Source organism: Vipera ursinii, assembly GCF_947247035.1.
Source record: "Vipera ursinii genome assembly, chromosome: 1".
In the NCBI taxonomy this organism is placed as follows: domain Eukaryota; kingdom Metazoa; phylum Chordata; class Lepidosauria; order Squamata; family Viperidae; genus Vipera; species Vipera ursinii.
This window is the reverse complement of record NC_139512.1, coordinates 98,774,920-98,802,822: the sequence shown is the minus strand read 5'-3', so window position 1 is coordinate 98,802,822 and position 27,903 is coordinate 98,774,920. Positions and strand designations below refer to the sequence as shown.

Genomic DNA, 27,903 nt, shown 5'->3' with positions numbered 1-27,903 from the left:
CAACAAAAGGAAAGATTTGTAGATTAATGACATTGAAGAATTTTCTTTTATTGTGTGGATACATTCAAAGCACAAACGCATACAAAGCAGTATAGTATTCTCAGGATAATGCTGGAAGTATTTAAGCAATTAAAATCTATTCACATCTTAAATTATTGAACGATTCATGGCTTATGTAACTTGCACATAACTATTCATTTCTTTATTATCCTCTTCAAAAATTCCATAGGGCAAGTTTTTTCAAGCAGGCTAATAATGTCAATTGGTTACCAAAGCACAGAATAAACCATATTCACACTCTTACCTCATACAACAAATACTGATTTTCATTTTAGTTCACTGCCTAGCAAATAGTCACATCTGTGGAATGTGTGGTAGGCAGTCAGGGTTGATGAGTAAGAGACATTCTATGTATGATAAGTTTAAGTTTAAGTTTATTGAATTTATATACCATTTTCCCGTAGGACTCAGGGCGGTTTACAAAGTATTTAAAAACATCAATACAATACAAGAGTTAAAAACAGTTAAAATAATTAAATTTGATCCCTGAGGGGAAAAAAAACAAAACTCTCAGCCTGGACCGGAAAGCTCAAAGAGCCAGGTCTTCAGGTCCCGGCGGAATGACCGAAGGTCGGGGGCAGCCCTAAGCTCCACGGGCAGCTGGTTCCAAAGGGCAGGCGCACCCACTGAGAAGGCCCTCCCCCTGGGTGTTATCCTCCAGCAGTCTTTTACAGGCGGCACCCTGAGAAGGCCCTCCAAGTGGGAGCGCACAGGATGAAGGGAACTTGATGCCGGCAGTAGGTGTTCCCTCAAATATCCCGGACCCAAGCCATTTAGGGCTTTATAGGTCACCAGCACCTTGAATCTCACCCGGAGGGCAACCGGAAGCCAATGTAGCTCACAGAGTAGAGGTGTTACATGGGAGTATTGGGAAACCCCCATCACAACTCGCACAGCAGCATTCTGCACCAGCTGAAGCCTCCGAGTGGTCCTCGAGGGCAGCCCCATATAGAGAGCGTTGCAGTAGTCCAACCGGGAGGTCACGAGTCCATGGGTGACTGTGTGTAGGGAATCTCGGTCCAGATAGGGTCGCAACTGGCGCACCAGGCAAACCTGGGCAAAAGCCCCTCTGGTCACGGATCCTATGTGATCTTCAAAATTGAGCCGTGAATCCAGGAGGACGCCCAAGTTGGTTTTAGCTAGGCAACATGTCCTCTGTTTACATGGCAGAGATGATCAGGAGTTAAGCTCAAAAATGAGTGAAACAATAAATATTTTTCTCTTATTCCCTAAAAGTTATAACAAGATCGAACCTTAATAATTTTGCATTTATTAGATATAGGTTCCATGATACATGATACACTAGGATAATTTACCCCATTCAACTTCCCTCCAAGTGCATTTTAACTACCAGTACATTTTACCTGTGTGGAGATTAACATCTGGAGACACTTGTTTGGAGAAAGTATTAGGTTTTTTTTAGAAAGACCTAAAGTATTTGTAAAGACTGGCACAATGTAATAAAAACTGATGATATAAACACCTTCCCATTCTATGAGATTATTCATACAAAACATAACCTCACCTGAGGTTTGTGTATTTTGTGATTTGAAAAGGCCAACAACTCCTTTCCCATGGAAACCACCAGCTCGAAACAGGAATGTACTTGTTTTTGAGTTTTTCCAACATACCACAGGCAAGCGATTGTGTCGATAGCAGCGAGCTACTCTCTGCAGGCTGCTGTCCTGTATGCACTGAGGTACCACTAGCAATCCTGGGTAACTGGAATAAAGTGAAAAAGGGGAAGACATACAATGGAATTGGTTATAAAGAAAAGCTAATGTGACTTCTCATTACAAAATTCTCCTGGTCAGTTTCCAGTATAACAACAGATTAGACACTGTGTGAACTTAGAACTTCTGAAAACTCCAAGAGCTAATAAACACCTTTGTTCTGACACCGAGAAGCAGTGGCAACAACCCAAACAAGACCACCTAACACATCAACATATCACCTCTTTCTGTTTTAACAGATATTTCCAGTCTAGGGTAATTTCCTGTCAAATCTGCCATAGCCCAAAGAGTCAGAAGCCCACTATTCATTGGACTGTCTAAAACCTGTTGGGGTGTGTGTGTGTGTTCTTGTTTATAAATCTTCCCACACAATAAGCTTTTAAAAATATATACTGTATATGCATTGTAAACTACTTCAGGAAAAAAAACTGCATGCTTAAACTTTTAGCAATTTTTCATCATTTTAACTTGATCAATATTAAAGTAAGCTTTTTGTCCCTTTTCAGGAAGCAGGTTCAAAAACATTACTTTCATACAATTGAATATGTAAAATAGATTCTATTACCTGCACGCTATTGAGAAGTCAAGATATCAGCCCTCCCCCACAAGTGACTTTCTGCTGGTAGACTTTTCCCTTTGGTTCTTTTCAGCAGCTCCTTTTCAGTCCAGATTTCCTACAATTTGCTAATGGCATTAATACCATTTTTTTATTGGTAGGGTTATGTTCTGTAGTAAGGTAAGCATTGCAATCCTCCGGAAGTGACAATTTTAATGGAAACAATATTTTTATAGGAGGTTGATGAAAATATTTTTACTTCAACAGCTTATTTTAACCTACTATTTCCTTTACAAAACAGAGCACCAATACACAGTATTTCATAAATATTGGCTGGGAACAGCCAATAATTATTGGCAGCCAAGTCAAAAATTCTGACTGCCAAGTTCTTGCCTATCTTTTTCTTTTCCAATCTGGCTAGTGCTGATCACATATGCTGTGATTTATTTTCAGTTATAGTCAGTAAAATTCTCCACTAATTTGTACTGATCCAAAGTAGGAAAGAGGTTCTACTATAAGTGCCTCATGCGTGTAATTGCCAAATGCCTTTATATTTCTTCCAAACTCTAGAGGTAGGAATGGGCAGAGCTGAATGCACAGGTGTCTTTATTGTCCGTACTCAACTCTGCAGGTTCAAAATTAAGGAACGTTTTTATTATTATTTTTCCACGTTAAGTAATTAAAAAGAAGGAACAGAACAATTCTTAACATATTATTGGATTAAGTATTAAAATAAAGGTTATTAGAAACAATAATTTAATGCAACTCATGCCCTTGGGTCCTTTTCTTCATTCTGCTGAATTGGCCCAGTAATTCTATCTCTATGTTTTGCTCTAACAGCTTAATTATATTATTTTTATTTATAATTATATTAATATGTTGTATAATAGAAGGCATCTTTAGCATCATACAAAAGTAAGGCAGTCACTACAGAAACCAATAAAAAATAACATGTATATTTCATACTTGTCCACAACTAACTGTTTATAAGTATTTACTTTCTATGAACAAAAAAGTTTAGATGTTCCAAATGTAACACAATCAATATTTTGGCCTTGAGAAGAAATAAACTCCAGCTTGCCACAAAATCTGTTTAATGCTGTAGTATACAAATAGCTGATTATATAACTTTTTTTTAAAAAAAATATTCAGCTGAAAAGTTTTGTTCAAGTTTTCCAACAAGATTCTAGAGTTTTGGAACATTTTTTAATAACTTGAATTTGGATGAAAGTATCTGTGGTTATTTGTGCATATATGAAAATAAACACATTTAAAATATTTCTGATGATCTGTATGTTTTGGAAATACACAACACAAACTTGCATATTAAACACAGTTTTAAAAAATAAAGTAATTAAGCTCTTATGAAAGTAGTACATTCCCAAGGGTGGTTGCAAAATTCACTGGATGTTTTTCTTTTTCATATTCCAATGACTGATACAAATGTACTGGAGATTTTTCCTGTACACCATTGTATAAATGATCTGCCTAAGATGCCTTTTACACAACTAATGTTAGCAATAGTGTTATAATTTCTAAAATGTACAATAAAACTTATTTAATTTGAATAAAGTCATATAGGTACGCTTCCTGGAAGAGATAGGATTCTGAAAGAAGAGGAACAGGAATAAAAATACTAGTGAAGTAGCTGAAACTCTGGGCCCTATTCTTTCACCTCTCCAGGACCCCTTTTAATTAAGCATTAAGCATTTGTCTTTATTCAACACCAACTCAAAAACGCTTATTTCCATGATACTGTCTGCTTGGGCAACAAAGCCATTTTTTTCTGGATCTATTGCAATTCAATTCATTCAGCCATTTATGATGCTGCAAATTCAAGTGAGGTTTCCTCCAGCCTAAAGTTTTTATTTTATTTTAATTCCATTTATATCCCGTCCTTCTCCGAAGACTCGGGGCAGCTTACAAGCTTAGCAGTAAGTTGGGGGCTCTGTGTAAGTTTTCACAGGTCATTGTTAGCAGACAACCTGACCTTAACAATATTAGTCTATTTCATGCAGTCGATTAAAAAAAACACTGCTTTGTTTTGCCTGTTTATATCAATATCAAAGTCTTCTCTCACCCAACTTTTCAGTCTCTAGCTACGTGTGAGCTATCATTCTACACATAGAGATACACACAGAGAGAGATTTAACACCAAAATCAAGGATGAATGAATGAAATGTTCTTGAATGAAAGTTCCTGGATGCAAAATGAACAAATTTGGTAAAAATATTTAAGTATTTGAAATAGATAGGCAGTTAAAAAAGATATTGCTTTCTGAGGCTGAGAACAGTTCTCACAAAGATATAGTGAGGAAAAAAAACTTTTAAAAACTTTTTAAAAACTTTAAAAAAAACTCTACAAGGGCAGTGATCCATTTTCAGCAACAATCTCTCTTCTCTCTGGTAGGCCACTGTCAACAAATTAAAAAAAATACAAAAACAGAACTACAGTAGTTAAGTACTGGGTAAAAAGTACAAAGGGAGCAGCACAACAGACACTTATGCTTATAAAGGGAAATTACTCAGTGACTGATAACATTCCTAAACTATCCATCTGAAACCAGTCTGTAGTGTTTAAATAGTTGTAATGGGAAGATTATGAGTATCTAAACAAATGCCGACAAAAAATTAAAAAAATTGGCAGTTTTATTGAGCAGTCTTTATGGTTGCTAAATCCTAGAAATCCTAACTTCTGACTATACCCTTAACTCTTAATATTTTCTATATACATCAGATTCTACATCAAAAATTTTTAAAAGCTAAAGTGTTTTATTTGCTGATAAACATTAATCAAATTAGTATTGCAATGAGAAAAATTGTAGATCAAATAATTTTAAAATGTTGGTATCTCATGAATGACTGCACGCAGATGATAATCTAGTTATCAACAAACTAAATATCCTCTTGTTTAGAAATATAAGGGTCCAATTACTGATCCAATTAGATTAATACCATATCATATTCAGTGAATTGAAGCACTGTCTTTCCTAATCCAATCTGCAGATGTCAGGAATTTTATTTGAGATTTTTACAAACAAACCCTCTGCTTTTATACTGAGCTAGAAGTCTTCCCTCCACAGAGATAAAGAATGTTTTTTTCAGCCATTTGCAATATAGACTAAAAATTGTGACAATTGGATCATGTAACTTAAAAGGTAAAGGTAAAGATTCCCCCACACATGTGTGCTAGTCGTTTCCAACTCTAGGAGCCGGTGCTCATCTCCGTTTCAAAGCCGAAGAGCCAGCGCTTGTCCGAGGACGTCTCCGTGGTCCATGTGGCTGGCATGACTAGACGCCAAAGGTGCACGGAACGCTGTTACCTTCCCACCGTAGTGGTCCCTATTTTTCTACTTGCATTTTTACGTGCTTTCGAACTGCTAGGTTGGCAGAAGCTGGGACAAGTAACAGGCGCTCACTCTGTTACGCGGCACTTGGGATTCGACCCGCCAAACTGCCGACCTTCTGATCGACAAGCTCAGAGTCCTAACCCACTGAGCCACCGTGTCCCTTCTTCATGTAACTTAGATCTATGTTAATAAGTAAGCTGGCTTACCTTCTGCAAAGGGAATACATCCTGTTTAAAGCTGTTATTCGAAAGTATTCTGTTTTTGAACGTGAAGAACTATTACTGATGGTTCCTAACCCCAAACGCTGATAGTCTCTAAAACAAGCTCTTTCCACTAGCTGCTCCATTGTTGATTTTTCGGATGCTTTCAAAGTACCACCCGTGTGCATTTCACTGTCATCTGAAACTAAAGGTGCAATAATTTTAGTAGCTTAGCGTATAGTGACTTGTGTAACAAGACAGTGGCAAAAAAGGGGCTCCAATCTATTATTACCTGAGACATCATCTTCTTCATTCCATCCAGGACGATTTGCCCTTTCCTCTATGATTGTTCCTGTCTTTTTTTTTAGTAAGTGCTGCCGGCCAATTGTCATTTTCCCTGCACGTTTTGCTCCTTTTACAATTGTTTTTGAAAGAGTGCTAAATTCAGAAAAAAAGTAAAAATATTTGTACTTTTGCTGAAAGAGAACGCTAGCAACTGTACATTCTCCTCTTTCCTCCAAAATGTTTGTGTTGAGCTTTACTTCAATGAGTGGCATACTATCGAGTCTACGATTATGCCCAGAAGTTTAGCTTTCACAAACCATTTTCATGTGTGTACCTTAAACAGACATTCAGAACGCATTTCCTCTTTCAATAATCAGAAATACAGACGTGTGGGTTGATCACAGTAAATGCCCTATTATTTTACTTGTTCATTTTCACCATAATTTGGTTTCTATTTCAGGAATATGGCACTACCTCCGTTGTTAAAGCCTGGTATAAAATCTAAATCAAGTAAAATTAAAAATATTTTTTCCCTTTTTACAATCCTGTAGTTCCTAGTTGAGCAGAATCGGGGCGACTGGATAGAGCTCAGCATTTCCTGGCCGGATGCCCTTCCTGACACCTATGCTGAGTTCGTGGCAGACATCTTTTCTTTGCGCCGAGACAGAAACATCTGCCGCTACCGAGGATTGAATTTGCAAACTTCCGAGTAGGAGGTGAGCATCTTCACCACTAGGCCACCCTTCCGCTCTATATTTCTACACTAAAATATTAAAAGAATATTTCTAATAAATGTGACACATAAATAAAAGGGGAAATCATTACCGAAAGGAAGTGTTTTTCTCCTTTTGCTTTGGCAAGATGATCTGAGGTGCTGTTTGGCCAGCTGCAAAAGCAAAAGTACTGAAGATGGACTGAGGATAGCGAAACTTCATCAGCTGCTTCTTAAATATCTCTACAACTTCAGGGCTCACTTCCTCATCAAAAGCTACCTTGATCAGCTGCAAATAAAAAGATGTAACGAGAGAAGATAAAACATAAATACTGAAATATAAAAGATAAAGAGATTTTAGGAGATTTGGCATTAGGGCAATAGAAAATGGTATTGCTAAGTTATACATCATTATAAAGTTTTAAATCTTAATATATAATTTTAAAAATACACTGCATGTAAAACAACAAGAATATGTTTTAAATATATCATTTTAAACATTTTTATAATTAATAACATTTAAACTTGTAGTTAAAAGGAGTGTTGTGATTCAGGGTCAGCCTGTGGGTTCGGCAGTTGGGTCGGACGACTCAGAGGAGGAGGGGGGTGTTGAAGAGCTTGCTGATGATGGCCTTGAGGCTCCGCAGAGCCCTCAGCCAGGCCCCTCCCACCTGGTCACGACGGAGACCCAGCTGTGTGAGCCTGACAGCGTGGATGAAGATGACCCACAGCTGGCCCTGTTCAAGGACGCCCGATGCAGGAGGCAGTCAATCAGGAGTAAACAGAGGAAGGCAATGGGGCACCTCGGAAGGAGGCAGAGAGAAGCCACGCCCTGAACTGTATAAAAGGGGAATGTGTGGGAGGGCTGGTTTGCTGAAGGCAACCGCTTGAATAGTCCTGTTTCATAGCTCCTGTTTCATGGTTGGTGTCTGTTTTATGTTAATAAATTTGGCAGGCTTTATTCCAGCCTCTTGCCGTTTGTAAAGGGGTTGTCCCTGCTTTTTCTGCAGGGCCGGTAGCAGGCTGGTACAGAACAAGGAGCACTTAAGCTATACAGTAATATATTTTAGATTTAGGAATATATTGTTTCAGGATTATATATTATAATAGGACTATATTATTTCTCACCCACTTTTAAAAACCTATGTGTGGAGTGATACAATTACATACAAAGGTTTAAGCACCTTGGATCAAATTGTATGTTTCAGTGTGAATCCAAGCGAACTATTTTCTTATTATGAATCTGTAGACAACTGAACATAAATAATAAGTAAACATTCGAATTTGCTGGGTTATGTGTCTTTAGTATTGTATAATGTTGAAGTTGTCTCAGCTTCTGTAACCTAGGGATTCATTGGTCAGTGAATTCACTGACAATGATTCACAATTTGTCCAGTAGTATGTATCTTTTGTGCTATAAACTAACTGTACTGTAACATAACAAAGGGAAAGAGATTCTTTTATTGCTTATTTTTCTTTTAAAGTAAGTTTTATACTTCCCTTCTTTGGTCTCTTAATATTTTTTTAATAAGTATCTCAGGAGAGTGTTGTCAGTTCTGCTCAGGATGATAAGCTGGAGCAAAAAGGCAATGAAGAGCAGACAGAAGTGTTTTGTGCAGGCAGGTGTCCACTTTCACAAATTTTAAAAAACTACTTTGGCACATAACTCAATTAGTTTATATTCTTCTTTCTTATTCAAGATATCCAGAGTACTTACAAAATAAAGGTCTTGGAAATCAACAGGACTTGCAAAACAAGAATAATTCTGACCTATGAGGTTTTGATATTCTATTTACCTGAAAGGTAGCTGAAGTGATCTGCAGCCCTTCTTGCATACTTTGTTGAAGTTGGTTTTGGATGGTAATTTTCTTTTCCTTTGTTACTGAAGCAATAGGGAAGCTCCGAATAACTGTTTGTTCTCCAACTAATAATATCAGGAGAGAAACATTGCATCATGGATCAAGTAAGGCAACTGGAAAGATATATTCATACACGAGGAAGTCAGACCACATAAAAGGCCTATGGCAAGGCTAAAGGAATTAAAATCTCAAGGGCAGATAAATTACACCTAGGTTATTGATCTATTTTTTATTTACCCTTCCCCATATTTCTAATGGTTTATTAAAAGAGTTTCTTTACTCTTTGAAAGAAATGTTTTTATCAGCAGACAAACCAGACAGGGTAGAATCAGGAATACCGATCCTTACGATTTCTATAACTTTACTGAGTTTTGTATCTGTACTGTTTTGATATTTCCTGCTGCCTGGAAGTACCTATTTTTAGTCAGCTGAACAACACTCTCATCTAGCAGACAAGACAAGAAGAGACAACAAGAATAGTTGCTTATGGTATTTCCTGTCTCACGGGTCAAAATAATCTGTCTGCACATAAGGCTTCTGGCTTCGCTAAGTGAACTGTAGATGCAATTTTTAGTTCCACTTGAGGCAAAAAATGTATTGCAGCAGCATTCCTCATAAAGATCATATATTTTATATTTCTTGCATCATTTTAAACAATTCTGCAAGGCCAGTGATGTCACCCTTGTTATTTGTTATATCACAGAAACTGTCTTTTCCTGGCACATATTTGCTAAATAGTGAACATCAGACACAACCATGCCAGTAAAAACTATCACTATTATTCTGAATGTAGAAATATTATTACATTGTTTCTCATTCTAAGCACTGGTGAAAAATATTGATGAATCACTTCTACCACTGTTTCCACAGTGTCTAGAAGTAATTGGAGTTTATTTTTATAAAACCCACAGAAACTGCACAATAGAATGTTTATCCTCAAAAAAATACAGCTACATTTAAATAACAATAATGCAAATCAAGGAATGCTGTTATTTTTCTCATACCTAAGATAAATGTTTTGTACTTGTTCACGTTGCTTGTTCTCATGGCATTTTGAAATAGTATACTATTATTAATTCTGTTTTATAAAAAAATACCACTAGGGAGTGCAAGGAATCCTGGTGGATAGCACTCTGCCTAAATATTTAACATCAATTTCCTTGTCTTGTAATAAAAAATAAATCCCTTATCTTTTGAAGACATAAATATTAAGCTTTCATTTTATTTTAAATAATGTAACCAGACAAGATTTTTTAAAAAGCCATCTGTAAATGATCTGAATCATCATAAGGAAATACAATATATAAGTCTGAGAAGGAAGGAAATTACCAAGCCATTTTCTATTATCTTGATCTGTATTTAACTGTCATGAGATTAAAGAAATGGATGCTGACTAACAACTACTAGTTCTAGAATCATATATTCACTTAAATAAGCATACACTAGGAGATGGTGCTTCTTATTATGAAAGCAAAGTATCAAAACTGGTTTTTGTTTGTGTGTATATGTGGGAGAGAGAGAAAGAACAAGAAAAGGGGAAAGAAAGAAAAATAAAATAGATAATCAACAGCATAGGAAAGAAGAAAACAATACATTCTGTCAAGTTTCCGATGTATGGGCTTTTCAAGTGACTCTGAGGCATTGTTTACCTTAAAAGTCCTTTATTAGCCTAATACACCAGCAAATGCTTGCTCGAAGGAAGCTGGAATCTGAAATCTCCGCCCCTTGCACAATGTATTAAAACACAATTCTCCACCTTTCTAATTTTGTCATTAATCATATTCTCCAATTAATTCAAAGAATCAGTTTCCCTTCCGTTAGAAAACCCGCCAAGGCCTTATCTTCTTTAGAGATGGCCTTGAAGGTGCAATCCTACTCGTCCCCCCTCCCAACCTTAAACTAAATCTCTTAAAGCAATACACAAGTTTAACATATGAAACGGCTACTTCTTCATCTCTTTCAAGTTATAATATTCGATGTTAGCAGCGTTGACACATTCAATACATGCAAAAATGAACATACTAACTTAATATAGACCCAATAAAGATACAATCTAAAACGTCTTGGAAAAGGGTAAAATATCCCCATGGGATTGAAAATACAATGATGTGACATTTATACGTGGGCCTTCTTATTAGCACTAAGCAAGTCTCTTTTTTAAAATACTCATCAGCCTATCTTCATTTGGACAGAGCAGATGGAAGAGAGCTCTTGAAATTAATCTTATATTCTAAGATATACAAGGTTTAAAAGTCAGCACCAATGTTTTGAAACTCACTTGATGTCAGTGGCAGACTTATTTTAATAGTTAAAAAATGCATATAAAGAAAACTATGCTGGTTTATGGCTGTAGTAAATATCAAGCCCCAGTGTAACTAGATTAGTACTTAGTAATAATGGAATTGCACTAAGCATGGAGTCAAACGATTCTAGATAGGAACAATTTTACTTTCAGTTCTTGCAAATCTATCACAGAATATCATAAATAACATGTCCACTTTATAGACAGAACATAATATACCTTATTACAAGAACACTTTTACCAATTCTGCGTTTAATAAACTGTACGGGTTGCAGAAAGTTACCTTGAGTAAAATAGTCAGTTAAAGATACAAATCTTACTTTTGTATGAATTTTATTTTAGAAGCAGTATAAATGGAATGTAGGATTGGAAGTTAGTTAATTTGCGTGTTTATTTATTGATTAAAATTATGCGCCACTCATCTCGTCAGAGACAACTCTGTGTGACTTGGAAACATTAAAACTAATATACATTAAAATAATAAAACAATAAACAACAACAATTAATAAATCAGTTAACCTTCCACGGCTACAGGAAAACATATTATTTTGAGACGCATAACAAACATCATACCTAGTTGATCATGAGGGGTGCCTTTAAATATAACTCTGTATGTAGTAAGGAACAAAGCTCCTTCTGCAGGAAGAATATGAGGCCCTCCAAGCAATCCTCCAGTTGCCTCTTCTCTGCCATCAGGATCCAAGAGCACTCGGAGACCTTCACACACAAACTCTTCCCCTGGCAGCAAATCTGGTCGTAGAATCTTGGGCTGAACCCAAAGGTAATTTTTTTAAAAAAAACAACAAACAAACTTGCAACATAACAAATACAATATAATACGTTCAAATAATACGTTTTGGCTATGATTATTGCAATGAAATTTTATAATAAATCTGGCAAAGTTAGTTTGAAGGAGCAGGACTGAATCTTTTCTGCAGATTCAGTGTAGCCTATGAAGATTTCCATTCAAGAGCATTTTTTTTTCTATAACCAGATTTTGCCTATTAAATTGGAAGGGATGCTCCACCAACAGAAAATTAATAATCCTCTGAGACAGGGTACTCATCTCCCTTTTTTATTTGATTGAAGAACCATGTGAGAAGGGATAAATTCAGGGCCCGACATGGGGCAGGTCACACTCTCGACCTGATTTTTCTATCCGGGCAATGGTTGGATGATTTGGGAGGGGGCTTGCCAACTATTGTCCCCCTGTCATGGTCCGATCATTATCTCCTGCGGCTGGTCTTTCGCTATGTCACCCCCCGCCGCCGGGCTGTGGAGCCGACCAGGTGGTTCCGTCCCAGGTGCCTAATGGACCCAGAACGGTTCCAGATGGTGCTTGGGTCTTTACCTATCTCCCTCACTCACAGCCCGGTCGATGCCTTGGTGGATGCCTGGGAAAGGGCGGCCACCGAGGCACTCAACCGTGTTGTACCATTGCGACCCTAGACCCGGGACAGATCCCGTTGGGCCCCATGGTTTTCTGTGGAGCTCTGGGAGATGAAGTGTCGGAGACGGGGTCTAGAGAGTGGTTGGAGGTCCACCTGGTCTGAATCTGACTGATTGTGGCTAAGAGCCTTCACAAGGTCTTACCTCGCTGCGATGAGGACGGCGAAGTCTAATTACTTCGTTGCCCTCATCGCGTCCGCAGATAATTGCCCAGCCGCCCTGTTTAGGGTGATTCGCTCTCTCCTTGATCGGGAGACGAGGGAGGAACCCTTGTTGAGATTGTGGTGGCGCATCAGCTTCTTCTGTTCCTGGAGGAAACTGATTATCTGGACCCGTACCAATCGGGTTTCAGGCCCGGGTACAGCATGGAGACGGCATTGGTCGCACTGGTGAATGATCTCTGGTGGGCTCGGGACAGGGGATGTTCCTCTGTCCTAGTCCTTTTAGACCTCTCAGTGGCTTTCAATATCATCCACCATGGTATCCTACTGCGGCGTCTCAGGGGGTTGGGAGTGAGAGGCACTGTTTTACGGTGGTTCTCCTACCTCCTGGGCTGCTCGCAGTCGGTGTTGACAGGAGGGCAGAGGTCCGCCCCGAGGTCTCTTGTTTGTGGAGTCCCTCAGGGGTCAGTCCTTTCTCCCCTCCTGTTCAACATCTACATGAAACCGCTGGGCGAGCTCATTCGTGGTTTTGGGGTGGGGTATCATCAGTACGCTGATGATACCTAACTTTTTCTTTCCACCCCGAACCAACCCAGTGATGCACTCAACGTGATGTCCTGTTGCCTGGAGGCAGTCCAGGTTTGGATGGGGAGAAACAGGCTTCGTCTCAATCCTGCCAAGACTGAGTGGCTGTACATACCAGCATCTCAGGTTAGCCAGGTTGTTCTATCATTAATGATGGGGGGTGAGGTGTTACCCCTCATCGATAGGGCTCGCAACCTGGGCATCCTCTTGGATTCACGGCTCAATTTTGAAGACCATATAGGAGCCGTGACCAGGGGGGCTTTTGCCCAGCTTCGCCTGGTGCGCCAGTTGCGGCCCTGTCTGGACCGAGATGCCCTACGCACAGTCACCCATGCACTCGTGACCTCCCGGTTAGACTACTGCAACGCTCTCTACATGGGGCTGCCCTTGAGGACCACTCGGAGGCTTCAACTGGTGCAGAATGCAGCCATGTGAGTTGTTATGGGAGTTTCCCGATACTCCCGTGTAACACCTCTTCTCCGTTAGCTGCATTGGCTTCCGGTTGCCCTCCGGGTCAGATTCAAGGTGCTGATAATGACCTATAAAACCCTAAATGGCTTGTGTCCGGATTATCTAAGGGAACACCTGCTGCCGGCATCAACTTCCCATCGTCCTGTGCGCTCCCAAAGGGAGGGCCTTCTCAGGGTACCGCCGGTTAAGGAATGCCGGCAGGTTATTCCCAGGGGAAGGGCGTGCTTTGTGGGCGCGCCGGCCCTATGGAACCAACTTCCCATGGAACTCAGGACTGCCCCCGACCTTCGCTCATTTCGCCGGGACTTGAAAACCTGGTTCTTCGAGCTGTTTGGCCCAGACTGAGGGGTTTTAATTTAATTTAATTTAATTGGGTTTTAGTTTAACTTCAGGGACTGTAATTTAATTAATAGTTTTAATTGATTTTAATTTTGTATACTATGTATTTTAATTTTCCCTGTAAACCACCCTGAGTCCTACAGGAATAGGGCGGTATATAAATTTAAATAATAAATAAATAAATAAATAAATAAATTATATTGCTTGGTCAATCACTGCTTTCCCACTCTTAGAATATTATAGATCTTTTATCATTGTTTATGATCAGAAATGAACAATTTATTGTTACACTATTGGGATTAAGGATAAGGGAGAAAAGATTTTGATTAGTTAATTACTCTTCAGTCTAAAGAAAAAGCTTTATTGGTTAAATTGCTCCTTGATTTAAAGCTGGGGTCACAGTAGATAATGGATGTTAAGTCACCAGTGTACATATAATAGCAGCTTGTTTTTACTTAGAGCTTTCGCTGAGCTACAGTATTTTATCTGGTATGTATTTCACACAATTATAGAAAAGCTGCTTATCTGTTGAAATTATTAGTTTTCTAGGCATACTTTGAACTTTTCAAAGATTATCAGATACATTAGAAAAAAAGAAAGCTGAAGCTGTTAAACTGACTGTATTTCTCACAGCTATAAAGCAGTATAAACAATCTGAAATACTTGCCTTCTGTATTGGTGGCAACCTCCTACTTTCTCGATGGACAGCCTCCAGAGTCTCAATGTGCATGGCTACAATGCCTGGGAATAAATGCCACCCCAAATGAGCATAATACAGCAAGAATAAAACAGACTAACAGAACAGCTTATTCATTCTAAAACTTGCCTCCAGAAAACCCACTAGAGTGACTAAAATTAGATTAACAAACTCTCATTTTCACCTTAAAAGAACACACATGTATACAACTAAGGTATCTTCTCTGAGACAGAACAAAATATCTCCCTGAGAGGAGTTCAAGACAAGAACATGGTTCCTCATACCTGGTATCATACAATGAAGACTTCGGATGTGATCCTGTGTAACTCCACTTTCAGTACAAACCTTGTCTATGAATCTGGTAATGAAGCGCACCACAGCGTTGGCAACATCATTATTTTCAGAATCTTCAAAACCACTTTCAGTATCATAGCTCTCTGCAACACTGCCTGCAATGCTAACAAAGCAATTCCAGTAAGCTAAATCCATGTTGGGTAAGAAAATAAATCACGCTGTATGAAAACTAATTGCAATGATGTGGGAATTCTGCTGACACACCTATTTGTGACAATGCTATTGCTTCCACTCTCCCAGTCTCCTGTAGCTGACATTCTTAGCAGTTTGTTTTTACTGGTGTCCAGTGGCACTAACAGATACACCATGAGGTTGGCAAAGTGAATTGCTTGGCTGAATACCATGCTTTCTTCACTTTGTACCAGCTGTTGCTGAGTCTCTTTACTAAGCGTTGGCCACAAACGTAACTGCTCAGCTGCCAAGTCCATGGCAGTTTTTTCTTGCCCTTGGTGTTCGGAAAACTTCTCCTGGAAAAGAAAAATAGCTAGATATGATTTTATTTCCAACATTTAAAATGTCTTCCTCCTCTAGAACAAGAAAAAAGAGTATAAATCAAATCAAAAATCAAAATGAGAAAAAATTAGGAACCTACCGTAGGTTGAAAACTTTATCTTAAATATATTCAAGACATCGTGATGAAGAATAGAAAGACATAAACCACAATAAGGTAACACAGAGTTTCAAGGGGAACGAAAATCAGAAGGTGACTTGATACTGGATATCACTCAAATAGTCATGCTATTTGGTATGAAGAGACAACTGACTTTCATAGGTAGGATCTTGTGCTGCTCCAAGTCTCAAACCCAATCCTGCTTTCGCATCTACTTTGCCCTGGCTTAGGATATAACAAATCTGGAACTATGAGTTATTCAGATTTTCCCTCCCAAATTCCCATCTTGAGTTGTATTCCATTTTCCAATACATTCAAGTTCAGATCCAGTAAAATCATAACATCTAATATATGTGTGTGTGTGTGTGTGTGTTTGTGTGTGTGTGTGTGTGTGTGTGTGTGTGAAATGCTTGTTAACTATTTTTAGATTACCTTGCTAGGCCCCAAACATGGGACAAATCTTTATTTCCTGTGTCAGCCTAACCTGAAGGCCATCGACAGGCAGTAGTCACACCGGTGACAGCTCATATTTGTGTAAATTTTAAATTGCTAACAAAGAATTAAGGGAGACTGATATGCATTTCAAACTTATTAGTTTTCATCAGTCAGCCATACCCTTCTGAGATTCGAACCTGGGCTGATTGCACATTAGGCAGTTGTTTTCACCTCTAGGCCACAGGCTCTCTCTCGCTTTGTTAGCTGAGAAGCAAGGGGAGATATGTGTCAAATGCTTGTTAACTATTTTTAGATTACCTTGCTATATATATATATATATAAACCCTAAAAAGTACTATTCCAATTATTTTTGACAGATGCCCAAAGAATGCATGGCAATATATGATTGTTAATACTATTTAAAGTGTGGTGTATTCAAGTTTAATTTTCTTTAAAAGTTTCCTATGGACTATTCTCCTTTGCTCTGTGATGTAAAGTTGCTGTTCCTTTATGAATGGCTTATGCTGAGAATGAACTAGTAAAAAATGGTATGATAAAATGAATGTAGAACTTCAAAGAACAGTGGTACAATAGGAAGAACTGTGGAAAAAAATCAACACAATTTATACCAAGCTGCAGTTTGAGGAAAAATTGGCACAAAATATTTTACAGAGGGCACAAAATATTTTACAGAGGGCATTATTGCCAAAATGGATAATTCATGAACAATACATATTGAAAATGCCACAACAAAGAAGGAAAAGTTTTCCATATGTGATAGTTATGCAAAAAGACTCAAAAGTATTGGAAAAAATGCACCAAAACATCCAAAAACCTCTGAACATAAAATTTGAATTAAAACCACAAATATTTTATTAGGTATGATCTCAATGAATATAGCTGAAAAACATCACAATTTATTAAAATATATGCTGATGGCAGCAATAATAAATCTGGTGCAACATTGGAAAGGAGAAATCTTGCTGTCAATACAAGATTAGGAGACCAAAATTGAAGAATATGCAGCAAAGGAAAAATTATGTGTATATATTCACAGCAGAAGTCTAACCAAATTCAAGCAATGAATGCTTTTCATCACAATAAAAAATAAAATCAAAGGGGGGTTTATCTTCTCCATGCTCACTTTGAACTTACTGAAAGTCATGAATATCCTTGAAAAATCAATTTTGGCTAAATAATAGTTGTAGTTTAAACATCTAAAAAAGGGATGGTGAACCTATGGCACGTGTGCCACAGGTGGCACGCAGAGCCATCCCTGTGGGCACGCATGCCATCACCCAAGAGGGAGGTGGGGCCAGGCTGCCCCACCCCGTCTCCACGTGCTCTTGCGCTCTTGCTCTCTTTCTCTCTGCACTAAGAGTCAGGAGCAAGAGCTGGGTGGTTCCGGGATGGATGGTGGAGGCAGCTGCAGCATGAGTCCAGGTAAGCCTCCGGAGCAATTTCGTGCCCCCCCAACGGCCAATCAGGGTGGCAGAGGCCTTTTCAAAGCCTCTGGAGCTTGCACCCAAGGCCGCGGAACAATTATGCGGTGTGCCAGTGGCCCGATCCGGGCTCAAGGCCTGCAAAAGACCTCTGCACAACAATTTTGCGCCCTCCCCACTGCCGATCCAGGCCGCTGAAGCGCCACAAAATGGCTCCACAGCCATGGATGCGAGCTCCAGAGGCTTCAAAAAGGCCTCTGCCACCTGGATTGGCTGGGGGGAGCACAAAATCGCTGTGCAGCCCTAGATCTGTGGGGCAGAGGTCTTTTGCAAGTGGTGGCAGGGTGATCCATGTGGGGGGTGGAAAAGGTGGAAGCGGCAGGACAATCCATATGGGGGGGAACGGCGGCCTGGCAGCCATTCCCTGGAGGGAGGCGTGCAGCCGCTGTGCACCCAAAACCTGCCCTCTTCCGCGATGCACCAGGCAGCCGTTCTCCTCCGGAGGGAGGCAAGCAGCTGCTGTGCACCAGAAACTGGCCCTCTTCAGCGACGCGCCAGGTAGCCGTTCTCCGGAGGGAGGCGAGCAGCCGCTGTGCACCTGAAACTGGCCCTCTTCGATGATGCACCAGGCTGCTGTTCTCCGGAGGGAGGCGAGCAGCCACTGTGTACCCAAAACTGGCTCTGTTTGGTGCTGCCTGCATGTTGCTGAAGACAGCCAGTTTCGGGCACATAGCAGCTGCTCACCTCCCTTTGGAGAACAGCTGCCTGGCGCGTTGCCAAAGAGAGCTGGTTTCGGGCGCACAGCAGCTGCTCACCTCCCTCCAGAGAATGGCTGCCTGGTGTGTCACTGAACAGAACTGGTTTCGGGCACACAGTGGCTGCTCACCTCCCTCCAGAGAACGGCTGCTTGGCGCGTCGCTGAGAGCCAGTTTCGGGCGCACAGCGGCTGCTCGCCTCCCTCTGGAGGAGAACAACTGCCTGGTGCATCGCCGAAGAGAGCTGATTTTGAGCGCACAGTGACTGCTCGCCTCCCTCCGGAGGAGCACGGCTGCCTGGCACATTGTGGCAGAGGGCCGATTTCTGATGTGTAGCAGCTGCTCGCCTCCCTCCAAATCGGCTGTGGGGGTGGGAGCCTGAGGTCTAGGCAGAAGCATTTTTGAAGCTTCTGGAGCTTGCACCCATGGCCATGGGGAGAATTTACAATGCTTCAACGGCCCAATCCAGGTGTCGGAGGCCTGCAAAATACTTCTGCTTCCCAGATCTAGGGCTGCAGAGCAATTTCGCTCGCCCCTCCCAGCTGATTTGGGCAGCAGAAGCATTTTGCAGGCCTCCGACGCCCGGATCGGGCCGCTGGAGCATCGTAAAATCTCCCCACAGCCATGGATGCGAGTTCCAGAGGCTTCAAAAATGTTTCTGCCGAGATCGGTCATGGGGGGGAGCGAAATTGCTCTGCAGCCGTAGATCTGTGTGGCAGAAGCAGCAGAGAGAAAGAGAGATTGAGCCAGCAGGGAAGCAAAAGTGTGGGGAAACGAAAGCACTGCAAAGTAAGCAAACTTACAAAAAGGGGAATCTCTCTCTCTCTCTCTGCCTCACACACACACACTTCCCCATCCCCTTTAATATCATGTCTTCCCCCACGCTCTTTAATGTCTTCCCCCACCTTTAATGTCATGTCTTCCTCCACCCCCTTTAATATCATGTCTACCCCCACCCCCTTTAATATCAGTGAGGCTCCTCCAGTGGACCATGATCTGGTGCTTGCCTCGGTCCCATCCCCCTTCTGCTGGAGATCCTCAGATCCGCCCCAGTCGTGCCCAGCTCTGAACAAGTGCCTCCGACTCAAGTGACATTGAGCTGGCCACACCCACCCAGTAGGCCATGCTCACACCAGCCACACCCACCTAGTGGGCCATGCCCATTTGGCACCCGACGATAAATAAGTGGGCTTTGGGTTGCAGTTTGGGCACTCGGTCTCAAAAAGGTTCGCCACCACTGATCTAAAATATAGCTTTGAACACTGTCTTAAATTTCAAACTGCATAAAAGTTAACAAATTTGTAAAGATGTATGAAGTAATTCACTGATTTAGCCAATTATATAACTGAGGTGCTTGAAGGAAACAATATACTTGTATATAGATTAGTTAACAGATTAACCTGTTCCTTGATTTTTTAAGCACCGGCTTTGCGTATGAGCAGAACACATGATTTGATGTGCACTAAAATTTTCTTATTTAAACATCCCTGGAATACAACTTACAACCCAGGAAGTGCTGATATGTGATAATGAGAAAACAAAAGTTGCCGAGTTGATCATTAATTCTCATACTGTTCCTTCATATACCTGATTTTTATATCGCACTAGGTTTTGGTTTTTCAAGATTGGAAAAATAACTGCATACCAGGCAAATTAATGGAAAAAAATTGATGATGTTTTCAAGGAGAAAGAAATTTGAAAAAGATTACTAAATGTGAATTACAGCAGTCCTTGGAGAGGACTGTTAAAATATGTTTTTTAAATAGATTATTTTAATTTTTACTCTGTAACTGAAATTCTAGTGGTTGAGCAAGACAATAATAATATATATTATTATATTCTGAAATAATTGCGTACAGACTATGGTATCAGTTTAATTTTATTGGAGTGACTGGATTTAATGGATTTCAACTTGGGCCAGGCTACTGTAATGTAGATAAATATGTATTATGTATTTCTCTATGTGCCTGAGATATCAGTATTTACACCCAAATGCTCAAAACAGTTAAATAAATAAGTAAATATAAATACAATTAATATTCCTGGTAGCTCTTAATAGACATTTGCTGATTAATACTGAATGATGAGTTTTTATAATTTGATTATTGATAAGGAATGAAATATGGGAAGAAGAAATCTTTTTTTAAATTGAAAATATTAGAAAAGCTATTTAGTTACTGAAATGGTTTTTACTTCTCTGGAGGTGGGGAGTCATCTTTTCCCCCCGTATTTCTCAATTCCTTTATTCTATCTCTTTAAATGTCTCTTTTCTATTTTTTACCTTAAGAGTGTATTAATTTTTTATTTTTGTACTTATAAACTTTAATAAAATTATTATGAAAAAGAATGTAGCCTTTGAAGAAAAAGAAACTTTTAAAAATAGTAATCAAAATGAACCAGAGAAATGAGCTGTCAGTTGTTGTTGTTAGCTGCGAAGTCGTGTCCGACCCATCACGACCCTATGGACAACGTTCCTCCAGGCCTTCCTGTCCTCTACCATCTTCTGGAGTCCATTTAAGCTCACGCCTACTGCTTCAGTGACTCCATCCAGCCACCTCATTCTCTGTCGTCCCCTTCTTCTATTGTCCTCGACCTTTCCCAGCATTAGGCTCTTCTCCAGTGAGTCCTTCCTTCTCATTAGGTGGCCAAAGTATTTGAGTTTTAGAGCTGTCATTACAAAGGTCTAAATTACAGTACAGTGATATTGAACCTTTTGGTTTCAGCATGTCATAAATTAGGAAAATGCCTGATGTGATTCTGCTGGTGTGTTATCCCCTTCTCCACTCAATTGAAGAAGAACTAATTCTCTAGCCCTAACAGCAAGCTAGATTACCCTGTATAGCAGCATTCTGCACGCTGCTTATCTTCAGGCTGTGTTCTCTTTCTACTGACAGGCCTTTTCAGGCTAGGGCTGTTGTGGGTCGCATCAGGCCTTGGTTCTCAAAAGATCTATGGAGAAAGCTCTTCTGTGGCCTCTGCAGCCTTGGAAAGTCACAAGAAAGCACGCCCTGTTCCCTGAGGATTTTCAGAGGCTCAGATGGTCCTCAGAGGATCCGGAAGCCTCTGCACCCTTCAAAAATCACATGAGAATGGGGTGTGCTTTTGAGAACAGTTGTCAGGTGTTGGTGAACCTCACCCAAAATGGCATGGCATGTCACTTTTGACACATGTCATTGATTCACCATTACTAGTATAGTATAAATAGCAATTAAGAGATGAGAAAAAAAGAGAGGGAGGCTATAATAATGCTATTTTTTTTTAAAAAAAGTTTTTTTCATCTTCTTTTTGGTTTGCTTTGCCTTTTTAAAAAGTATCTTTTAAAAAAAATTGATAACAATATTATCATTTCGGTCTTCACTCTAGTGCAGGGGTAGGCAACCTTGGCTCTTTTATGACTCATGGACTTCAACTCCCAGAATTCCTGAGCCAGCTATGCTGGCTCAGGAATTCTGGGAGTTGAAGTCCATGAGTCATAAAAGAGCCAAGGTTGCCTACCCCTGATCTAGTGTAACAATTATTTATTTCTGCTTTCTATTTGTTATTACCTTCTATTTGTTGTTATTGTATTATATGAATAGGTGAGCTGTGTAAATAGAATTGTAGCACAGAAAAATGTTCTAGTTTTCACCAGCTGCATGTATCACTTCCTGTCAACTAGCTGGTTGGCATGTAGATAAGATATACCGTCTATTTAAGAAATTAGGGCAAAGGTGCTTGGCAAGTTTCATTACATGACCTCATTAGTGTTAATAGTATATATACATAGTATTCCAGACATCTGCACAATATTGGGAAAGGCATCAAGAAAATACCTCTCTCCTCGGCAATTCAGCTGTTCTTCTCCATGCACGTGTTTGGAACAACTTCCCCCTCCCCTTTTTTGTTGTCCTTCTCGTATCTTTCTCTGACTATATACAATTCTTTAGTCCTTGTCAGATGTTCTTAAAATGATGTCCTTTGCCAACATTGCTCAGATGTTTCTCTTGCAGACATCTGTACATGAGTTGGGCTTGTGTGGAAGCCAACATATCTTCAAATGTCCCCCCCCCCCTGCAGATCTTTGCACATTCAGCTGCACATTCAATGGGAAATAAAGCTTAACTAGAATGTTCTCGTTTTCAAAACAAATGAAAATGTCCTTGCGTCATAGTTGATATTTCATATAATTCAAGAGGCATGTAATTAATACTATGAGGCAATATGATAGAAAGAGCCTCCTTCTGTTACTCTCTATTGAGTTACCAAATCTTCCATTTTACAAGTTTTACTATAATGGAGACATTTTGACTTATCATTAGGGCGCATAATGTTGGTAAGTCAAGTATCCCTGGATAATTAAGGCATGTCTCATTCCATCCCTCATTTCATTCTAAAGGCTGTAACATACTTCTACAATGCAGCATTCCTATAATGTCTACAATACATGTACAGGCATATTATTGGCATCAACCAAGTTTGCCCAGGGTATATTCCTTTAGTCATACAACCATATACTCAAAGAAACATTAAGTTATCATTCCAGAATAATATAACTGATAACTGTGACTTATGCAATTTCCCATACCAGAATGCTGCTTTCCCAATATAACTTTAAAATTAAAAACAAAAACAAAACAAAAACAAAAGTGTCCGAAAGGAGAGAGAAAAACACAAAACACTACAAAGAAAAACATGACAAAACATAAAGCAAGTGATACATGGCAGAGTGACAAAACCACACCAAAAAGAAGCCAACTTATGTTGTGACACAGACATGCTTTTTCAGTTTGGTGTTAGAAATGACTTCAAAGCAGTTCATGAAAGGGGAAATGAATCTGCTTTAATCTGAGAAGGAATCAGAAAAATGCAGCCAATGGAATGATTTTCATATCATGTTTTCTGTTCACGTATTCTCAAGAAGCATATAGAACATTGTCTAGAACTGATGGATTTTTCTTGGAATTTGAGTTCACATACAAAAACGTGAATGCAAGTTCTTCTTATAAAATTCTTGGTAATTCTAGCAAATAAACAGAAAACAAGTTCAATACAAGCCTGGCGGTACTTCTTTCCATTAACATCCTTTTTCTTATAGCCCTCACTAGAAGCTACTACGGTCCATTCATTGGCTTTGGCCAAGCAATCTTCAGGGAGCTCTTCTCCCTTCCTTTCTCCTTTACTTGTTTGTATGCATGTATGTACATACATATGTATGTTAAGGAACCCCAGACATTACTCATGCAGCTTCTTCTTAGTTTCATTTCTATACAGAGAACACAATTTTTTGGCTGAACAGTCAGGTTTATTCCTCATGACTCCAAATAACTTTGCCAACTTCTGGAAGAAATCTACATTATTAACAACTCTGAAATGAGTGTGAATGAATATGTGTATGGGGAAAATAGCAGAGGAAATTCAGAAATATTACTGTTTTGGAATGAAGAAAAATTTGACAGCAGCATGAGCTTTTAATTTCCTACCAACTTTCCCATTATCTTTAAAGGGGGGAAATATTACTATAGAAACTGCTGATTCACAAGGATAGAAGAACTAATTTGGCCTGAACATTCAGAAAAATTCTTCATTTATTTTATGAAAAGACTGTAGTGATTACTGAAATCAACGTGGATGTATGAATAGTGTACATCAGAGATATACATTTGGTGAGACCCAGGTGACAGGCCTTGTCTGCTGTGGCACACACTTTATGGATCATTTCCCCCCTGCCAAAAAAATAATTAGATGAATCCCATTCCTTTCCATGTCTTGGGAGTCCTCCCACACCTGGTTATGTCACCAGCCTGGAACGCCAAGGAACAGGGTTTACATGGCTCCATTATGCTGATTCTATATTTTTACATTGATTATTTTAGGTATATGCTATTTCTTTGGACTGTTGTACATTGCTCACTCACTTTTTTGTGAGATGGGCAGCCATACAAATGTGATTGACCAGAGCAAGTTTCATCAAATTAATTTCATACATTGGGCAAATTTGTTAGAAGACTATAGCACTGCTATAGCTTCATTTTAACAACATATTTGACAGAGTAACCAGGATATTCTGATAAGCAAGTTAGCAAAATGGGGCTGGATACTCTGCCTACTACAGTACTTGGAGCTACAACTGGATTAAAATGTTCAAATAGTGCTCGTGAATGACTCGTCACATTGAAATGAGGTGTCAATAGGGAATCACACAATTTTGTTCTTGGCTCACTTCTTTTCCACATTTTTAATATTGACTTGGAGAAAGTAGTGGTGAGGATTGCTAATACTGTACTGTAGAACAGAATTTTTCAACCTTTTTCATGTTACAGAGCCCGTTGGTTAAACAAAACCCCGAAAACCCTGTGCAATTTAGCTTTTTAAATTAGTATGTCATATTATTGTTTTACTTACCTTTTGCATTGAGTGTTGTGGATGATTGTCTTCCTTAGTTGAAAGATACAGAGAGCGAATTTGATTTTCCACATCACTATAAAAGGTTGTTTCCCAGAACTGCTGGTTAGCCCATATTGGGTGGTCTTGGACACAGGTATATGCAAATTGATTGACTCCAGGAGCTAATTTCTGAAAGTCAAATAAATCAGCAGAATAATTTTACCCAACAAGAACTACAGCAAATTCAGTTTGTAATAAGCAAACTTTGTTAGGACAGATAGTTTCAGCACTAGAAAGAATTCTAGCAATGCTTGTGCTCTGATAGCAAGAGAAATAATTATAGCAATGCTTGTACTTTGATAAAATATATGTGGATCTATCTCATCTAATATATTTTTTTAAAAAATCCAAAAGGGAGGGCAAAACACTCATAAATTTAATCTTTCCAAATCTTTTACAAAAACCTTATTTTCCTCTTGAATTTCCACTATAATGATAGGCAACATAGACATGACCTATAGTGGACTCCCATCCAATTTCCTACTTTATATTGGCTCCAGAAAAAGCCATATCTGAAAGCCATGTCTGAATTTAAGCAAACAGCCCATGATTTATACTTATAAAATAGATCTGAAATTTTATATCACTGCTACAGAGACCTTGTAGGCTTCCCTTATGTTACCCCTAAATATTTTTATAATATCTTTGTAGAGTACAGTAAGTACTCTACTTGTAAAAGTCACGGAAGGGAAATTTAACTTTATCAAAAATGACTATGTGTGTGCTCAGAAATAAGAGATTGTCACAAGGTTTAATTAGTGCAATCTCCATATTGCCCAAAGTACAAAAAGTATTTTTTATTGAAGTTTGCTATAAGATAAAATACAAATAGAAACAAAAATTGAAAAGTTAAAGAGGGAAGAGAACTGCGGAAAGAAGTGAAAAAGTAAGAAAAAAGAAGTGACTTCAGTGCAACAGAATAGAAAAAAAATACAATTTCAACCTTTTGGTTTACATTTCTAAATGTTTCAAGCCATTTGTATAACAACAAAATCATTCTAATAATAAAAACCTAAAAATAACTTCCTTTTTTCAGTTTCAAGTACAAAAATCCAGAAGTGGTTACCAAATGCAAGCAAAACTAGATAAAATTCTTCTTTTTAATTAGAAGAGTCAATTTTACCAGCCAGTCTTTCACTGTGGGAATGAGTGTGTGTCTTTTCTTTGTAAAAGTATTGTTTGTTTATCAAAATTCCATGCAGTATGGATGAAATATGAATGAATTCATATTTCCATGCTTTCCCTAGATCAGGGGAAAGCACGGGCCCGACGCATCATCCGGAAGCCGCACCCACCCCATTGCTGGCAATGGCAAAACAGTCCCAATACTTCTCACGTCATGTGATGTCACGAGTTTGACATGTCTGCCCTAGAGCTTTGATAATAAAGTATTTTTGAAATTATAATTCCTTAATGTACCATTAAATAATAGCATTGGCATTCCAAAAGGCAGTTTTACTTGGAAAAACTTACATCCTGTGACTTTAAAACCATTGAACAATAATCAGGCCTGAATAAAAATGCAAAATGTAGTCTAAATGTCGAGCTGATTGTACAGCCAACCACAATAATAATTTCTACTCTAGAAATAGCTAATACTAATTCAGTGTTCTAACGGAACTGTAGAAAATAATGTGTACATTTTTGTCACTCAGATTACAATAGTCCCATAAAAATTTAACTTGAGATAACCCTACCTGTAACAATGAAGAAAGAATGGAAATCCACTCTATGGAATACAGTTTACCATCAGTTCCATTTTCAAGTGCTTTCATGAGAAATAATACTAGGTGGAGCCCATAATTTTCTTGTGGAATATATTCAATAGAAAATTAGCTATATTAGCTTATTCAAAGAATCCAGAACTTACAATAAACAAAAATAAGAGTTTGATACTTGCATTAAATAATTTTTTTCTTAATATTTCTCTGTTTGCAGAAACCACTTTAAATTGCCAGGGTTTGGGGGTTATAGCAGTATATGAGAAACAGGCACACACAAACCATTATTTCATTCACAAACTACTGTTATCATAGGCACACATACATAAACACATCATGTTACAGCCTGTAGAAATCTGTGCTTGGAAAGCAAGTATTTATCTATGTTTATTCTAAACCCAGCTGAATTCAGTAGTTCTTATGCCCAGATTAGAGTGCATTGGCTTCTGCAGTGCTAAGAATAGCATTGCAGTAGTTACTAGTATATTCCATACAAACTGGGATGGACACTAGGGAAGTACTCCTTGGGTTAATGAACTATTTCCCACTTTATATTCACAAAAAGGAAACAAACTAATGAAAGCTTTTCTATTTGAATGCCTGCTGAAATCTATGGCTATTTCCTCTGTGGTAAACTTCAATGAATAAAGTGACTTTAATCCTTGTAGAAGTTCCAGTCTTAGAATTTCCGATCTCCCGCACACAATCAGTCTGCTAATCTCTTGTGCCTTCTATTTATAGAGAGCAGAGGTTTGCTATGGACAGTCATTCTATACATAAAGACTCTCCACCAACTGAGGATTCTGATTTCCCAGAGTTCTCAACTGCATACAAAGCCTCCATCTACAGAGAAGACTCTCCCCTGCAAATACACATCCTCTATCCAAAATGGCAGGCAAAAGAGCTTGTCTCATCTGCTAATACAATGGCACTGCTTTCTCCCCCCTTATCTCCCACTTGCTTCCATAAGTTCCAATTCCTGATTAATTTGTTTTCAATAGATCTCCAAGATAATTCAGGGGGAGGGGAGAACACATCCTTTTCAGGTAAATATATAGTCAACAACACCACACAGTGTGGGTTTGTTCCCACCAGCTCCACAAACCGCCTAATTTGGCTCCTTTCTTCAAAACCAAACTGAACTTTAGACATGGATTCTGGGCAATAGCCATCAAAATACAAAATCATCAGTGAATAAAGAATCACCATGTTATGCTAGTGTATCTTTATAAAAATATACAAGTTATCCAACATTATTTTGTGCTACTATCAAATCTATTCTTCAAACTATTCTATTTAATTTTTCTGATTATATACATTTCATTAAATAAAACTGGGATGAGTGCCATTAAGTGAAGCTTAGATATCACCAGCAGAGGGCAATAGATTTCTGTGGAAGAAGTGT

The 27,903-nt window shown here is 38.9% G+C and overlaps 1 protein-coding gene across 2 annotated transcripts in view; it reads right to left on the bottom strand.

The window, feature by feature from the left end:
- The window catches only part of SBF2 (SET binding factor 2), a 227,048-nt gene that overhangs the window by 37,226 nt on the left and 161,919 nt on the right, over positions 1-27,903 (bottom strand). For both annotated transcript variants that reach the window (XM_083350643.1, XM_083350642.1), the window contains exons 18-27: positions 24,736-24,906; positions 15,317-15,579; positions 15,043-15,215; positions 14,729-14,802; positions 11,630-11,825; positions 8,692-8,819; positions 7,009-7,184; positions 6,191-6,336; positions 5,905-6,103; positions 1,586-1,782 (exon numbers count right to left, since the gene is read on the bottom strand). In XM_083350643.1, coding sequence (XP_083206769.1) covers positions 1,586-1,782; positions 5,905-6,103; positions 6,191-6,336; positions 7,009-7,184; positions 8,692-8,819; positions 11,630-11,825; positions 14,729-14,802; positions 15,043-15,215; positions 15,317-15,579; positions 24,736-24,906 — 1,723 coding nt within the window. The remainder of the gene's footprint in view (positions 1-1,585; positions 1,783-5,904; positions 6,104-6,190; positions 6,337-7,008; positions 7,185-8,691; positions 8,820-11,629; positions 11,826-14,728; positions 14,803-15,042; positions 15,216-15,316; positions 15,580-24,735; positions 24,907-27,903) is intronic.